This window comes from Suricata suricatta, chromosome 6, assembly GCF_006229205.1.
Source record: "Suricata suricatta isolate VVHF042 chromosome 6, meerkat_22Aug2017_6uvM2_HiC, whole genome shotgun sequence".
Taxonomy (NCBI): Eukaryota; Metazoa; Chordata; class Mammalia; order Carnivora; family Herpestidae; genus Suricata; species Suricata suricatta.
In genome coordinates, this window is record NC_043705.1 from 98514593 (window position 1) to 98532828 (window position 18236).

General features: G+C 41.4%; 1 protein-coding gene and 1 long non-coding RNA gene across 2 annotated transcripts in view; one reads left to right on the forward strand and one right to left on the reverse strand.

Annotated features, from left to right (window-relative positions):
• The window catches only part of ATP10B (ATPase phospholipid transporting 10B (putative)), a 188033-nt gene that overhangs the window by 141471 nt on the left and 28326 nt on the right, over positions 1–18236 (forward strand). The window contains 6 exon segments of the mRNA XM_029942912.1: positions 1072–1263; positions 2749–3349; positions 5744–5853; positions 8118–8244; positions 11163–11347; positions 15346–15667. Coding sequence (XP_029798772.1) covers positions 1072–1263; positions 2749–3349; positions 5744–5853; positions 8118–8244; positions 11163–11347; positions 15346–15667 — 1537 coding nt within the window.
• The window catches only part of LOC115294885, a 35492-nt gene continuing 25300 nt past the window's right edge, over positions 8045–18236 (reverse strand). Inside the window, exons 4-5 of the long non-coding RNA XR_003910204.1 lie at positions 9923–9999; positions 8045–8248 (exon numbers count right to left, since the gene is read on the reverse strand). This is a non-coding gene — a long non-coding RNA (uncharacterized LOC115294885). The remainder of the gene's footprint in view (positions 8249–9922; positions 10000–18236) is intronic.

Below are 18236 nucleotides of genomic sequence, written 5' to 3' on the forward strand. Positions count from 1 at the left end.
CTGTAGTGTAAATGATAGAAAATAATTGCATATGTTAAAAAAATAAATTGTATTATATTAAAAAAACAAAAAAATTTAAAAAAATAAATAAAAAATAAATAAAATAAAATATAGGTCAATATGCAGTGAATTCCAAAGGGATGGGACAAGTGGCAGCTTCTATAAGGATGTGAAAAATTGGAAACCCATGAGTCAGATCCTGCCCACAGATTTTTCTTTTTGAAAAACAGGAGTTCCCACATCATCTCTCTTTATCCTGAAAAATCAATAGATTTGGCAAACTGGACTATCACCAGAGCATTTCACTAGCAGAGTAATTGCCACGTTTCAGGCAGGGTAGCACTTGCCAGGTCTCCCAGCCCCCACCATGCCACAGTGTCCTCATCTGTACCTAGGCAACTTCCCTCACTCACCTTACCTGTCTGACTCCTATGGAGATTCTGAGTTCAAGAACACAATATCATGGCTCAGAAGACTCAGACCTCATTGTGGGCTGGATAAGATCTCATGAACATATTTCTCATGGATACTGAAGTCTAGGTAGGATTTTGGTAGGCAGGAGAGGCTTTTTCAAGCAAGGTATGATCAGATGCATAAAAGGGTAGTATACATATGAGAGGCAGCAAACAAACCACCAGGCTGAGCTGAGGGTCAGTACCTTGAGGTACCTTGAGGGAACTGATGTCTTAAGAAGATGGATACAAATATGAAGGGTTAGAAAGAAAAGAGGTGAGAGGTAGAAATCACTTCAGAGGCTGATACAGGAATCCAGATTTGAGAGCTAGAGGTCTGAGTCTGGCTGAAAGCATCAGCAATGAAGGTGGGGAGGCACTGTGAGGGAAGGGCTGTCAGAGTCTATAACTGATGAACATATGATATGTCAGATTGAGAGAAAGGGAAGACTCACATAAGAATGCATTCACCAGTCCTGTGGGAAGAAGAGATGTGCGGGAGGCAGGACTTTCAGGAAGGCTGTATCATCCTTTCCCCAGGAGTGCAAAGAATCTGCTGGAGGGGGCTCCCTCCCCAGTCCCTTCAGGAAAGAGTCTCATCCAGGCCTTTCTCTCTCAGGAAAAAGATGTGATTCCAGACAAAAATCTACTGGCCAAAGCACAAGATGCTGCTGTGTGGCTGAAGACTTTGTCAAACACCAAACCAGCCAAGCCTTCCTTCTCCACTACCTCCGCCATTGCTGACTTCTTCCTCGCTCTAACCATCTGCAACTCTGTCATGGTCTCCACAACCACTGAGCCCAGGCAGAGGGTAAGGACCACTGATAGTGGGTGGTGGGATGGGTGGGAGGTGGAACAAGGGGTGAAGCCCTGAACAGGGAGACAAGACACTTGGGCCCTAGTCACAGCATCACCATTTCACCACTGTAGGACCTTGAACAGATTTTTTATCTTTCTGAGCCTCAATTTCTTCATTTTTTTAAATAAATGGAAGAAGTTATAGATGAGCTTTCTATGTAGCTCTTAAACTTTGTATCTGTCTTTAGGGTAGATATTAAGAGTTAATATTTACTGGGCACTTGCTATGTATCAGACTCCATCACATCACATCACCTGCATTATCGTTTAGCTCCCACAACCCAAAAACCCTATGAGCTATGTCCTTGCATTTCACAAGTGAAGAATCAGTAGCTCAGAGAGCTTGGGTAACTTCACAAAGGATGTATGGTTAATACACAGCAGAACCCTCTGTACAGCCCCATAATAATATCACATTATACTGGTCTCTGCTTTTATGTGAGGGCAAAATAATATAATAATAATAATAATAACAATAATTAACACTATGGGTGAAGTTCTGCCAATTTTGAGATAATGCAGCTGGATGGCCATTTATAGAATTTTATACTCTGAATTGTTTTTCAGCACTAAAGATAGATTGATCTTCAATTATCCACAAACTTTCACCCAAGCCCCCTTATAAGTGACTGATAAGAATAATTGAGCTTTCTATCTTGTGGCTATGAAATCAAGAAAAAGAGGGTTAACCCATGTACCAAACCAGAGCCTCCCATATTACACCTAGATCCAACTCCAGCCACTGAAATGTCACCAAGTTATTAAAAGTTTTTAGGGAGATTTGGGAGGCAGGAAACATTTTCTGAGAAATTAACTCTATTTTCAAGAAAGGAAGAAGTATGTATTGGGAAGGACAGTATCCAACTCCCAATTTTCAAGTTAATGAGATGTTATCGGGCAGGTAGCTAAGAAGTCCAATATCTGAAGCCAGGAACACCCAGATTTTAGTCCAGCTCTACTACCTACATATTAGGTGATCACATCCAATTTATTTAACCTCTGTGCCTCGGTTTCTTCATCCAGAAGTTAGGATAATATGGCATCTGCCAGAATTGCTGGGGAGAGTGAGATAAGATACCGTTGCTGTATGCAAGGATAAAGCAGACAAGGCCATGGGAAGGGCGCAGGGAATGTAGACTCTTTCTATGGGTGTGGCTTTTGTCTCCTTTTCTTTCCTTTGTCCATGACCAAAGCAGGATGGCAAAATTGAGCATTACCAACCCCTAGAATGTCATGACTGGGAAGAAATATCTGGCCTAATCTTCTCATGCTTTAGGTAGGTAAACTGAGGTTCACAGAGGTGAGACTTGTCCATCATCACTAAAGCCCCAAATAATCCATTTATTGCATAATGACCTTCATATTTTGCCAGAAAACAGCTTGATATGTTTTTCCAACACTGAGAATTAATGTTCCACTTCCCTCCTTTGACCACAAGGTCACCACGCCAACCCCCACCAAGGGTCTGGAGACATCCCTGGAGAAGATTCAGCAGCTGTTCCACAGATTGAAGCTTTCAAGTCTCAGCCAGTCATTCTCCTCCACTGCACCCTCTGACACCAACCTGGTAGAGAGTTTGGGGGCCAACATGCCTACCCCAGACTCGGGAGAGAGAAATGATGCATCTGTGTGCAGTGGAGGTTACTCCACCGATGGTGGCTATAGGAGCAGCACATGGGACCAGGGTGACATCCAGGGGTCTAGGTTAGATTCTTCCTTGGAGGATGTGCTGGAGGCCCCAGCTCTAGGCCCGGCCAGCCCCGAGCTCTGTTATGAGGCTGAGAGCCCTGATGAGGCAGCCCTGGTACATGCCGCCCATGCCTACAGCTTCACCCTGGTGTCCCGGACACCCGAGCAGGTGACCGTGCGCTTGCCCCAGGGCACCTGCCTCACCTTTGACGTCCTCTGCACCCTGGGCTTTGACTCGGTCAGGAGGAGAATGTCTGTGGTTGTGAGGCACCCACTGACAGGTGAGACCATCATCTACACCAAAGGCGCAGACTCAGTTATCATGGACCTGCTGGAAGACCCCACCTGCGGTGAGTCCCACCTCACCAGGGCTCCAGGAAGAGGGCTCCTTGGTTTAAGAGGCAGCATGCCAGAATTGTAGTGTCACTTGATCCAGGTCCCAACTGGAACAGAGACCACAAGATGCTTTCCTCAAAGCAGTTCTCTTAAAGAATGCTGCATTCTGCATCTCCTTGCCCTGGATTATTACAATGCTCATGAGCTTATTAAAGACTTGGGGCAGTCTTATACTGGAGAAACTTCTTTATCTTTATTCCAGTTTCTGGTTTTCCAAACTCATTTAAACATAGATTACCCATACACATTTTTTTTCTACCAGGACATTCATTAATATAACCTAGAACACACTGTGGTCCTAACTCTTAGTTTTGGAGAGAAGCCAGCTGAACCCAGAGAAGGAAGTGACTTAATAGATGTGGCACAGCTAACCAGTGGTAAATCCTAGGCCTCGGTATGCTGAATCCCAGTTCAGAGTTCTTCCCATGCTGCCAGAACTCTGTGCCAGGCTCAGTTCACTCAGGGAAGCCTCAGGTGTCCCCCTTCATCATCCTTTTCCCCAGCCTCCCCCAAATGGATTTTCATAAACTTGCTCCAAGCCAGAAAAATGTTCCAAAGTCCCTACATATCAATGTCCAATTTTGGAGCAGCATGAATTAGTGTGCAGCCACTTCCTGATTGCTAACAAGAAGAAGACAGTTATGGGACTGTGATTCTCCCAGGATAGTAGATTCCAGCCAAGCTTTAGAATTGCCCAGGCAGCCCTGTGCCTCCTGCATTATCAGCTATGGAGCAAAGCCAAGCGGTTCATGGGGATTGATGAGTGTTTAGAATGGGAAGGGAGTTAATTAGGTCTCTTCATCCCCAGACTCTGGCAGACAAGTGAATTCAGTGTTTCTGAGTCAAGGGAACCATGGCACTCTATCCCTGGGCAAGAGCCATCCAAGCTGCCCTGGAGATGTTCTTTTTTTGTTGTTCCTCACCTGATTCAAAAATAGATTAGAGATGCTTCCAATAAAAGACACATACACAATATTACTATTAAAACTAATAAAGCTTTGAAAAGCAGGGAAGAAAATAACCTGAGATGTAATATATTTACAGTGTTAGAACATTCCATTTGACCCTGAGGTTCCTAGTAGCCTGAGCAAAAACGTGAACTCTCCAGGGCACACAGGTAGAAGGCAAAAGGGTTTCATCTCAGGGAGTTCATGTCTTTTAAAATAAAATATTGTAGATAGTGCTCAATAAGACAGTAGTGCTCAATAAGTATAAAGATTGTGCTTAAGGCACTAGGGAAAAAGTAGTACCTGAAAAATGAGAAGATAATCTTTAAAAGGAGTTTTATATTGCATAAAGTAGCCTTGGATAATACCATGGGGAAAATCAGAGATTTGTTGTATTTCCTTATAATTATTTTACTGTAAACAATTGTGTTTAATTTTGCATTATATGGAGGGAGTAGATGAGGTACATAAAATCTGCTTACTACCTTGGGCCTCTAAAGATTGCAATCCAGCCCTGGTAAGAAGAAGAAAAAAAAGGATTTTAAAGTTTTCTCCCAGCTGAGTTTTACACAGTGCTGCACCTGATTAGCGATGCCTGTGACATCTTAGATAAAGGAGGCAGTGATGGCATCAATCCTGCCCCATATCCACCAACCGAGGCTGAAAAATTATTTTTATCTGATAGATAAAAGTACTGTAATTGCAGGAGAAAAAGATATATTTCTTCTGAAAGAAACAAGTAAGACTTCATAAAGGGGACTTTGAGCAACACAATGAAATATTTTTATACTAGATTTATAGGAAATGCAAAAAATATTTTTTCTAGGGCCATTTCCTATTATAGAAAGAAAGCCTAAATCAGAAACCCTCCCCTCCCCCTTGTGGTGAAGAAGTTAGCAATAAGATTCAGATCTGTGGCTGTCTTGGGACCTAACCTGATATAAAGACTGAAATAGATGACAGGATGATGGGTGGTATGTCTGTCTACAACTTAACAGTTTATCCAGGGCTAAACTGAAAAACACCTGAGGTAATAACAAAGATTCAGACTTCTAGTTCATCCCCTCATTAAGAAGGACTTCAAATGGACCTGGGAATCTTTATTATTTGTTTAAGTTCCCAGGTGATTCTACTGCAAACAAGTATTTGGAAACAACACCTAAAAGGACCTACCTTCCCAAAATAGAATTTTTCTCAGCCAGGCTTTTTTGATGATCAGATACAGAAGGCAGAGAACTCCTGGAGCAATCACCTTTTGGGACATCCTGACAGCCAAGAGAGATCTTCTGTGTTTCTGGGGTGGGCTATAAGGGGATTCCTCCTCACTCTTCCAGAGTGTTGGGAACAAGGATCCCTAAGCATTTGTACATGACCTCACGGAGGACAATGACTATTTGACAGCAACTGATACTGATATGGAAAAGAAGGTGAGAAAAATCCGAGCCAAGACCCAGAAGCATCTAGACTTCTATGCAAGAGATGGCCTACGAACGCTGTGCATCGCCAAAAAGGTAAAAATAAATTTCTCCTTTAGTAGCCATAAGGCCTCAACACTGAGTCTGTCACTTCTATTTCATTTTAGAAAACCCTTAATAGTGGTTGTTTAATATTTTCAAAATTAGCCATTTCAAGTATTTCAAAATTCTGATCACCACAAAGACCAAGGATTTTGATAATTTTGCTAGGATAGAACTTTGAATGGCAAAGTTCCATATTAGCGTGTTGTTCCCATTTTTCATTATATATACTTATAATTGGTAACTCATTACTCATAAAATAATTTTTACTGTTATAATTTTACCTTCAAAGTATACTTTTGAATTTTGCATTATTTGCTTAGATTTGAAATTTGAGAGAAACTATGTGAGCACACAAAATCCTAGATTTCCGGTTTCTCTTAAAAATGTAGAGAATCTGATGAACTGGGTCTCCATTCTTGAATGGCAGCTAATAGCTAGAACCAAGTAGTAACTGATCCCTTTGATGAGGGATATATTCTCCTGTGTTCTGCAATTGGTCACAGCCCCTACCTTCCCCTGTTGCATTGTCCTTGGCCCAGCTATAGTCATGTAATTACCCACCTCTTACCCTGAAGGCCTTTGACTTTGCAGTGCCAGCAAGGGAGACAGGAAAAGAGATATGAATACCAGATTAGAGGCATCTAATGAAGCACCTAAAGTCAGATAGGGGAGCTATGATGACATCCATTTCTAGATAGCTGAAACTAGTTTCTTCTCTGCAAATCCCCAGAGCTCTTTATCTCTTTTATGGTGCTTAGTACAGCAAAATTTAAGAGTACCCACTTTAAAGTCAGACCTACCCATGTACAAGTTCCAATCTCACCACTTACCTGGTGTGTGTCCTTGGAAAAGTTTCTGCACCTCTCTGAGTTAGGGATTTTCTTACCTGTAAAATGGTACTAATGCCCCCTACTTCATACAGTTGTCATGGAGATTACAGAGATAACACACATGCAGTGCCTGAGACAGTGACCAGGGCTTAATACTCCACAAATTGTAATTATACCCTTACTACCTTCTATTTTCCACTGAAATTATTTGTGCCTACTTTGCCTCCTATAATAAGACTGAATTCCTTAAGAGCAAAGGCCTACTTGTGTCTTCTTGGTGTTCCTTATAATTCAATGTTGGACAAAAGAATAATTTATTGCTATAAGAGCAATATGCATATAATGCTAACAGAGAGATATAAATGTGCTATGGATTCCAAAGTAGGAAGTTACGCCCTCCAGTTTGGTTCTTCCAGCTATCGGGTACCTCCACTTGCTGTTACCTCTCTACATGACTCTCCAACCTTCAGGCAACTGATGTCTTTAAGGAACAGAAAGAAAGCCAAGTCTATTGCTGTTTCATGGTCTTTGCATTTGCCCCTTCCTGTGACTGATCCCTCCTTATATTTGTAGATCTCAACTTGGATTTCCCTTTGTCTAAGAGAACTAAAAATCCAAATGATTCAATCCCTCTTCCCACAGCTATTCACCTATCCAATCACATTCCATCATGTCATTCTATTTTCTGTAAAGAACCCCTTAAAATTATCTGTTCTCTTAAATAATTTACATGGATTAATGTCTCTCACCCTGCACTAGCCCATAAGCCCAGGCATGCAGGAATCTCGTCGGCACTGATCACTGCTATGCCTCCATAGCCCCCTGCTATGCTCTGGGGCTCAATAAATGTTTGGTGATAATGGAACAAGAAAATCAATCCTTCATTGATTCATGCATTCAAAACAAACAGAAAACATTGATGAGGAGTAGTTGCATAGAGAATTGTAATTTCTACGTCTTACGGTGTAGGGAAGCTCAGATAGGCCTGGCACATCAGAATATGGCGGGATTTACCCAGCATTGTGAAAGAGACTCTTCCTGTTTTTTTTTTTTAATAGTTTATTGTCAAATTAGTTTACATACAACACCCAGTGCTCTCCCCCACAAGTGCCCTCCTCCATCACCACCACCTCTTTTCCCCCTCTCCCCCTTTCCCTTCAGCCCTCAGTTCATTTTCAGCATTCAATAGTCTCTCAAGTTTTGCATCCCTCTCTCTCCGGAACTCTCTTTCCCTCATCCCCTCCCCCTGGTCCTCCATTAGGTTTCTCCTGTTCTCCTGTTAGACCTATGAGTGCAAACATACAGTATCTGTCTTTCTCCGCCTGACTTATTTCGCTTAGCGTGACACCCTCGAGGTCCATCCACTTTCCTACAAATGGCCAGATTTCATTCTTTCTCATTGCTTCTTCTTTTCCTGTTCTGTAGGTCATAAGTGAAGACGACTTCCGACAATGGGCCAGGCTTCGGTGTGAGGCGGAGTCATCCCTCGACAACCGAGAGGAGCTTCTGATGGAGGCTGCGCAGTATCTGGAGAATCAACTCACCTTACTCGGTAGCTAAAAATAAGTTATCATTAAATTTAAAAGAAAAAGCAAAAACAAAAAAACAAACAAAAAACCGAATGCTACAAGCTTCAAAGAGAGTTCTCAGCCCGCACTCTGACACTACTACAGATGTGTCTCAGGAGCCTTCCCTGGAGTGCCCTTCCAGGTATTTGACACAAATGGTGCTGATATCCAACCAGACTCCACACACCACTTCCTAAGGATGCCCAGGAGCATTCCCACACTTCCTGTTGGATGAAACCCAGGAGCTTGGTTGTTTCTCCATTTTTTCAAATGCTTATTGAGTACCTACTATGTGCCAAGCTGCATGCTAGGCTTTGGGACTAGGGAACAAGAGCCACAGGCTCTGTCCTCTCAGAGCTCAATCTAGCAAGGAAACTGGATGATTCAACAAGGAATTTCAAGTGAGTGTGATGAAGGCTGGGCTGGAAGATGTGCCTGATCATGTAGGGGCACAATCTAGACTGGAGCCAAGAAGAGTGCAGGAAGGCAAGAACTGAGCAGAGCAGTGGAGCTGGTCAGGCAAAGGGAAAGGGTTTTCAGGCAGAGGAAGGGGACAGAATGAAAAGCTAGAGGTAAGACAGCCACGGTATGCTGAAAATTCCAAGGTCTGCTGTGACTGGACCACAGAGTTAGGGGAAGAAATGATGTGAGATGGGAAAGGTCAGCATTACCCAGGTTATGAAGGACACTTAAATCATATGCTAATGGTTTAAAGAGGAGGGAGTAAAAGCAGAGACAGATTCATGCTTTACAATAATTACTCTGGCTACTGTTGAACGGAAATTTGATTGATATGCTGAGAAAAGATGAGAAGCAGGGAGACCAGCTAAGACGTAATATTGTGTTTCTGTGGGAGGGAAAGCATTACCCAGGTAGGAGGAGGAAGCTTTATTTACCAGAGTTAATCACCTCACAGCTCAGGAGCAGGATCTGAAAAAGGCAATGCCAGACAGCACACACCCACTGGCCACATGGCTAAAACCGTCTTTCATCTTGGGAGGCAATGCTGACTGGGGATGAGGGCTAAATCTTGGCCTTGTGCTGTATGCCCGCCCCCAGCCCCCCTGAGCCCTAGTTTCTCTTCTATATAAACCATACTGCTCCAAGCTCCTAGCCAGGCAGGGGTGCAAGGCAAAAGACCCAGGGCTGCTGAAAGAAGATAGTGATGCCTTTATGTACAAAAGGTAGCAACAAGATTTGGCAGGAAGAGTGGCAACCAGGAGGAGACAGTTTGTTCCCCACTTTTTTTGCCTTCTTTTTGTTCCTGTGTTTTGATTCCAGGGCCTTTGCCTATTGCCTTCCAAGGCCTCTCTGAAGCTGTCTTTGAAAGCTTATTTTAACAGAGACCAGAGAGTAGCCAGGCCAGACAGCTCTATCCATTACACAAGACCACAGAATATCATCTCATTCGGGCATGTGACTCCTTCCTCACCTTCCTGAGGCTGCCTTTGTTTTGGAGGAACATTCTAGTCTCAGTCAGTGAGAGGTGCTCCTCAGCTGGTTTGCCATGAAAAAGAACGTGCTTGTCAAGGTCTGTTGGCGTCCCTTGCTGGGAAGGACTTTTCACCACCTCTGTTTCATTTCTTCTTTCACACAAATATTTTTTTCTCTTCCCTCCTTCACTTTGCCTCCCTATAGTATAAATCAGCTTCAGAATCTTACCTTTTACTAGTCCTTGGAGAGAAAGACAAGGATTGAAGCATCACTTTTCATGGGGTTGTTTATCTGTGCATCTGGGCCTGCAATACAAAAGAGGCACTTATCAGGATACAGTCACCATTTTTGTTCTGTCATGGTGGCTTGGGAAGGAGAGGACTGGGACTGGGAAGAGATTTCATCTTGCCACCAAGAATCTGCCCTACCAGTAACGCTGCATTGCATTTACACTGAGTCCCACACTATGAAATGGTCTTTTCAATATCCATCCAGTGTAACTGCTTTGACAACCTATTATCAGTAGGGATTATTAAAAGAAATAAGTGCCTTTCTCCTGTCCAGAGTGACATGAGTAGCCATTAGTCTGTGGTCTAAAATGAATCTCAATTTAAATGTAGATTTATTTTTGCATAATCACTTAGCAACTATTTAATATTTGGGTATATATTCATCAGGGTTGGTGCAAAGCTTGAGATCATTCAAAAATTATGGGGTCTACATGTTTAATTCCAAGATTATTATCAAAAACTTGAGTCCCTATTCTGTGAATTCTTACAGAGCAAAGGTCTCAGTCTCTCTACTACTCTCCACTCCCCTTGCTGCTAGGCCCATGGGGGCTACTCCCCTACAACTCTCATCGACCTCTAATCTCCTCCTGCTTCCCAATATCTTCCCTAGAATGATCTTCTTAAAAGAAGATCCCCAACTTAACTCCCTTTAATAGCTTTCTCGTGTACCAAATAAATCCCAAATCTTTTAATGTTCTGACAAGGCTGTGCATGATCCAACAGATTTACCTCCCTTCCTGGCCCCATCTTTCACCCCATTCTGTGTCCCTTTATGCACCTTCATCTACTCTGACCTCGGAGCCTTAATACATGCTCCTAGCTCTACCTGGAATTCTCCTCCTTTGCCACATCTTGGCCTTATCTTCCAGGTCTGAGCTCAAATGGTACTTCCTAGCAAATCCTTCTCTGACTATCTAAAGTTCAGGTCTTCTAGTATATGTTCACTTAGCATCCTGGGCTTCTCTCCTCATATATTTCAGTTATAAATTCTTTTTCAAGAGGCTTTTAAGCTGCTAGAGAGACCACCTCTGTTTCACTGCTGTATCCTGGTTGCTTAGCACAGCCTAGAACATTGGAGGTATTTAATAATCATTGTCTGGCTTGATAGGGCTTTGGGGGAAATTAAACAGCTACTTTTTCACTCTAAATGTAAGCTCTGATGTCTTTGATCACTCCAGGAGCTACTGGGATTGAAGACCAACTGCAAGAAGGGGTTCCAGACACAGTTGCTGCTCTACAGGAAGCTGGGATCCAGCTCTGGGTCTTAACTGGAGATAAGCAGGAGACAGCAGTCAATATCGCCTATTCCTGTGGATTGTTAGATCAGACTGACACTGTTTACTCCATTAATACAGAAAATCAGGTGAGGCCAAAGTAGGGACTAGATGTCCAAGTGTAGAAGAGCCCCTAGACCAATAGGAGATAGGCTTATGGGTGGGATTTGGGTATACAGGGGAAGCACCCCTACCCCTAAAATATCACTGAACCTTGGGGCTCAGAGGTCCCCAGAAATCATCCACCTCATCCCCATGCATGGCTGACCAGTTTGACTATATTACATTTAGTAGTTCACGTTAGAAAGTTTTGATCTTCCAAATTCTACCCTTGGCCCAATCTCCTCATTTGTAAAATGAGGAAACTAAAGACCCTTGGGACTAAGACACTTGCTTTTAGTTTCTGATAAAACTAAGTCTAGAACACTGTTCTCTGCCAGGCCAGTGCCATTCTGCATTATACCACATTGTTTGCTCACAGAACCCCGGTTGTTAGTTTCTTATACTTTGGATTAACTCTTCCATTGAAAAAGCCCCAATTAAATTGAAATGATTATGAGCTTAAAATTTCAGCTTCCAATTTGTGTGTCAAATTGGTTTGCCACAGAATAAAACCTGAAGGAAATGATTCATGAGACCGGTATGTTTTGACAGGATAGGAGAGAGAAAAGCAAAGTCCTAAAACTGCAATTTTTCAACCCCGGTAGGTTGTGGGTGGCAGGGGATGTGGTTTGGAGAGAGGGTTGTGTAAAATCTGAAGAAGAGTATTCAAAGTTATCATAAAATTTTACATTTAGGAGAAAAAAATCTATTTTCACAATGCAAACTGCAGAAAGTGAAGTTTTAACACGTTGGTTGGTGAATAGGGAAGTAGGCGTTGAGATGTATGCTCCTACACTGTACTGGAGGACAGTGGAAGAAGGGCACTGGGAGGGACACCTAGGCGTACCATGAAAGAAAGGGTGGAGAAAAGGGACGAACATGGGAAAGAACAACACAGAAAAACGATACAGGGAGGGTCCCGGAACCTCTTTTGGTTTTGCTTAAAACTGACGTGGACCCAGAAAAAAGTCTGGGAGATTTAAATCTGGTTTTTATTCCATAACAAACCCACGTCACATACTTTTTAAATAGTAGTGTCTACTATGAAAAGTGCCTGAGGCCCTTTAGATGAATTGGAAAAAGCACTTTTTTGTCAGGAGCACAGATTATGCTGTGATTACATTAAAGTCCAATGAATTTTCAAAATGAAAATAATCTTGAGGAAATCTTTGGCATTAATATTATGCTTAGGAAAGAAAGTAATTTACTGCTTGCTTGAGTACTTGATCCCCGTAATAGCACCGATGTCTGCCTGCCCTGCTCACAATGGAAATTCTGTTTGCAGTGATCATTTCACTCCAGGTGACTCCAGGAGGAGGACATGGGCAAACTAGTGAGTCAGCCAGCCCAAGAGGGATAGAGCGGGCTTCTGTGGTTTCTGTCAAATGCAAGGCATTTTTGTAGGAAGCGGAAGATGTTTAGTAATTAATTATCCAACGTTCCTAAGGAATAGTGGGTCACATTTCATGTTTGATTCAGCCACTGTTGTCTCATTCAAAGCTGCCTGGGACCCTCCAAGATGGTATCTGAATGTTAGGCTCATCCCACACCCTGAACCCACTAAACCTGTAAGATTAGTCTCTACCTGAGAAAAAGTGGTGGGTACACGGATATGTTAAGTCAGAAACAGGAAGTGCACTCTAAGTCTCAGATTTATTTAAACCCTAGTTTAATGTAATTATGTATTCAGTAGATATTTCCTCCAAGGGTTTTAATCTGCCTAATTCATTATAAATTAATTTAGGGCTACTGTTTCCTTGTTACATATCTTAAAGCTGTAAGCAGGTTATGGGGCCTCTCTAGACCTCAGGGTTCTCTTTCATAAAATCAGAGAATTACTATCATCATCACTGGAAGTGCTAGTCTGTCAAGGAATTTGGAAGGAACTAGAGTATAGTTAGAAACCAATAACAGCAATGATTATTGTCATTATTAGTAACATATATTGAAAGGTTAATGTGGTCCAGATATACCTCCCTAAACTTTACACTTCTCATATGTAAAATAGGGATTAGAAAGATTTATTTCAGAGGCTATGGGGAGGATTAAATAAGATCATAAAAGAAAAATACTTATTAGCACAGTGTTTAACATACTCCAAAATTTAGTGGCTAAAACAACCACCATTTATTATCCTGCAGTTTCTGTGGGTTAGGAGTCCAGCATCAGCTTGGCTGGGTAGCTCTGGTTCAAAGACTCTGAAGGCTGCATTCAAGCTGTCAGGTCTGTGGGCTCATCTGAAGGCCCCAACTAGTGAGCTGTTTGGGAATGAAGAGGGGGCCCATCCTCAAAGCTCACAGACATGATTGCTGGCAAATTTCATTTCCTCACCACATGGGCCTCTCCATAGAGCTGCTTCACAACATGGCAGCTGCTTTTCCCCACAGAAAACCATTCAAGAGAGAGGGAAAAGAATGCCAAATTGGAAGCCACAAATCTTTTTATAAGGTAATCTGGAAAGTGACATCCCTTCACTTTCGCAGAATCCTCTACATTAGAAAGGAATTGCTAGGTGTAGCTCACACCCAAGGGGAGGGATTGCACAGGAGCATGCATCCCAGGAGGGCAGGGATCATTGAGAACAGTGTTGGAGGCTGCCTACCACAGTACCCAGCATATACTAGAGGTTAAATGAATGGTAACTATTGTGGTTATTACATCATACTTTGAAATAAGCAAATTCAGAAATTTTATTTTGAAACCTATCTCAGTGACTTCCTGCAGTCCTACGTTGGAGGAATTTATATAATTTAATCTGGCCCCCAACTCCCAGCAAGGACTATTTTGATCTCTTTCCCACATAAGTGCCTCAGGCATAACCACCCACCCCTGGCATTAGCTTCCTGTCACCCTTGGAGGTTCTGGGCATACCCTACTGCTTGCAACACTCAATTTAGCATCTCCAAAGGGAAGACTGTGGAATGATTAATTGCAGTTCTACTCACTCCAGAAGAAATTATCCCAAATAATCTCAAAAGCTTCTAGATCAATGATCCCAAACCTGTCATATCAGAACAATCTTCACAATTTTTGCTTAAATCCACATATTACCTGTATTATTTTTTCACTTAATTATTTATTTCATTAAAGTGACTTGCTTTAAATACTTTATTTTTAGAAGAATTTTTTTTAGGACTATAGTAAATGAAAACCATCATTATTGCCATGGATAAAAACACTGCCAAATAAAGATCATGTGAACAAAACAATGCTATTACAATTGATAATACTATTTACTGCCACAACTTTATCTTTATTTGAAAGTAATGTTGCAAAATCTAATGAGGTATTAAGGATCTATTTAGAACCAAAATCTGACTTGATCTCTGATAGAATCAAAAGTAAAAGAGGAAATAAATGCTCTACTGTGTTTCAAGAAAAATTTCAGAAAAAAATAAGTTTCTTCACATCAGTAAGATGTTCACATTCATAGTCAGTTTTAACCTGTGTAATTTTAACCTCTATGACCAACACATTCATATGGACAGGTAAACACACAGTTATTTTTTCAATTAGGAAGACATAATTCAAGCACTGATGATCTACCTCCACTAGTAACTTGGATAAACTAGGGCAAGTTACTAAAGATTACACTGTTTCAATTTCCTCATCACTCCATTTCCTCAGGAGAACTGAAACAACTTGTAAGAAATAAAAAGCACTATGTTATCATGACATATTGCCATTATTTACCATCACGTTCATATTTATTAGTTTATACCATCTCTGTATCATCTTGCTGAGCTATTTCCACTCCCTTTGCCTAGCAGTCTCTCCTATTTTGCCATTAATCTGCTTCCAAATTAATATTGCTTTGATGCTTTTTGAAAGGTTGCAGAGAAATGTAAGAATCAGAAAATTATTCCTGGGTAATTTCTATGGTGCTGGAGTTTCATAACTATTTTACTAAAGGATAAAGTGAGATCTTTAACCTACATTTCCAGTGTTGTTTACTAATACCATATTTATTATTCTGACTCTATAGGAAACCTGCGAATCCATCCTCAACTATGCACTGGAAGAAATAAAACAATTTCCTGGACCCCAGAAGCCAAACCACAAGCTCTTTGGTTTCTGCCTACCTTCGAAGACATCGCTTCCTACCTCAAGAGCTGCAGGTCCAGAAGTTGGATTGGTCATCAATGGGAAGACACTGAATGCCATTTTCCAGGGAAAGCTAGAGATGAAATTTTTGGAGCTGACTCAGTATTGCCGGTCTGTCCTATGCTGCCGTTCAACCCCCCTCCAGAAGAGTATGATAGTCAAGCTGGTGCGAGACAAGTTGCACGTCATGACCCTTTCCATAGGTATCCATCATGCCGAGATGCGGGGGCAGCTTGCAAGGCTGATCTGACAAGAGACCTAGGCCCTGGGTGGGAGGTCACATATCAAAGTCAAGATAGGAGGACTGAGGATCATTTTCTCAGAGAGTTCAAAGTGACAATCAATACATGGCAGCTGGAGATGAAACAGAGGCTAAGTAAAGTAAGAAAGTGAATCAAAGCTCTCAGGATTATCAGATCACAAAGGAAAAATTAGGGCTTGGATGGAGGTCAAAGCCAAAAGAGGCCTCAAAATCAGAACATTCATGTAACTCAATAATATACACTCAGGCCAACTCAGTTCTGGGGTGCAGACCATTTCCCTTTCAATACTTAACACATGGCATAGTAATATAAACCTCAGGTGTTTGTGGATTTGATATTCTGCTGAGCATTGATGGCTGGTGGGGAGATTTTCGAAGATGAGCCTGTCCCGTTTGTTCATTCCTAAATACAAGGCCCAGCACAAAGCATACTCTCAACAGTCTTCTTCATTGGAGACTAGACTTTAATCATGGTTAAGGCAGAGAAACAAAAACTGTACCTATATCAAACCTAGGAACAAGCAAACCTGATTTACAAGAATCTTCATGAGTAGTCCCTACTAACCTTCTAGTCATGTCCTTAACCACAGCTACCCCTTAACCACATGTCCTTAACCACAGCTACCCCCTCTCCCAACTTTTGGAACTCCATGCTCCAATCAAATGGAACTGCTTACCATTCTCCATAAGGCTTGTCCTATCTCGCTCACTCTCATGTCTTTGCACAAGCTACTTCCTCTGTAAAACACCCCTTCTTCTAATCACACCTAACCTACCTTCTCTCTGGGAACTCCCACACAGCCCTCAAAGCTGTAGAGCACTGGTTTGCCTTCTCTGAGGGCCTGCTCAGTAGATCATGAATTCCTTGAATAGAGAGACCTTATCATTCATACCATTTCATCCCATGCTCTGCACACTCCAAGCACATAGTAAATATTGCATTCATTTAAGCATATTCTTGCAGATGGTTCCAGGTTCTATCTTTCCTACACAGACATGGAAAGAGATTTTCCTTCTTGGCATTTCAAATCAGCCTATATTATGTATTTCTTTTCCTAGTTTTCAAATAAAAGCAGTTCAAAACAAAAAGGGGAGGGGGAGGGGGCAGACAGAATACAGGGAGCAAAGCTTTAGCAACTGCACCCTAATTTTATTCCCTGAATTGTCCTCTCCGAGGCTTTAGACAAACACAAGGCAACAGCCCAAGATTGACTCCCTGAGGTAAGAAATTGGCTCCACTGCCATAGAGGCAGAAACAAAAGCAGCAGGGTGAGCAGTGGCATGATTCCACATCTCTACTTCCACTGATTTGCTAACAGAAGAGGTCAAAGGCTAGGTAGGTTTGCCATTACGAAGATAAAACTTATGTCCTGTTATGCTATCCTGAAAAAAATTAATCATTACAAAAATAATGGCTACTTATACTGAGAAAAATCATTAAAATTAACAAATTTCATTGTCAACTAAGGGGGCAAATTCTCCCAATTCCATAGTCTCTATGGTATCTAATATAAATTTAATTGCATATTATTAGGAGAACCTACTGGAAAATGAGGTGGGGCCAGGATGAAAATAAAGGCAATGCAGTCCACAAACTGTCCACCAGGCTGAACCCAGCCCACTACATGTATTTGCAGGGATACTAAGAATGATTTTTATGTTTTTAACTATAAAACCTGTAAAAGACTATTTGCCTCTCAGCAAGAACAGTTGTTCAATTTTGCTTCTTGACCCACAGAGCTTAAAATATTTACTATCTGGTCCCTTACAGAAGAAGTTTGCTAAACTCTATTCTGAAAGATGAAGCACTGGGAAAAGCCAGGTTTGTAATGAAAGCCTCAATTGTATTGAGCTGGTGTCCAAAATGGTTGCCACCTAGCTCTGTGTAGGTATGGAAATTTAAAATTAAACACAGTTTCACCACCTGCCTTTCAATAGGCACTTGGGGCTAGTGATTTCCCTACTTGACTGTAAAGATATAGTACATTTCTATCATCACAGAAAAATCTATTTGACAGTGCTGGAGGCTGTGTGTGTTTCCATGCCCTAACCTCCAATTTTCTGAAACAACTTAGTTCATTAAACAGGAACTCAGTGCAAGTAAGTGTGCCTCAACCAAACCAAAACAAAACAAAAAACGGTCAATCCTATTTCCCTGTATTCAGAAACAAAACTGAACAGTATCCCTGTCCTTGGACACCATTGACAATCTTTGATGATTTAGCTCTCCAGACATTCTAGTTATCTTTTTTTTTTAATATAACACAATTTATTTTTTTTTATTTTTTAATTTTATTTATTTATTTTTTAATTTATAAATTTTCATATTTTTTAACATATGCAATTATTTTCCATCCTTTACAATACAGTAGTTGCAATGACACTCAAAACAGAAAAGCAAAGTAAAAAATCAAAACACCAACTTCTGTTTCATGTAATTAGACTTATACAGAAATTAGAAGGTTAAGTAACAACTAGTTAATTACCTAATTTCACAGCTATCTGAAGTG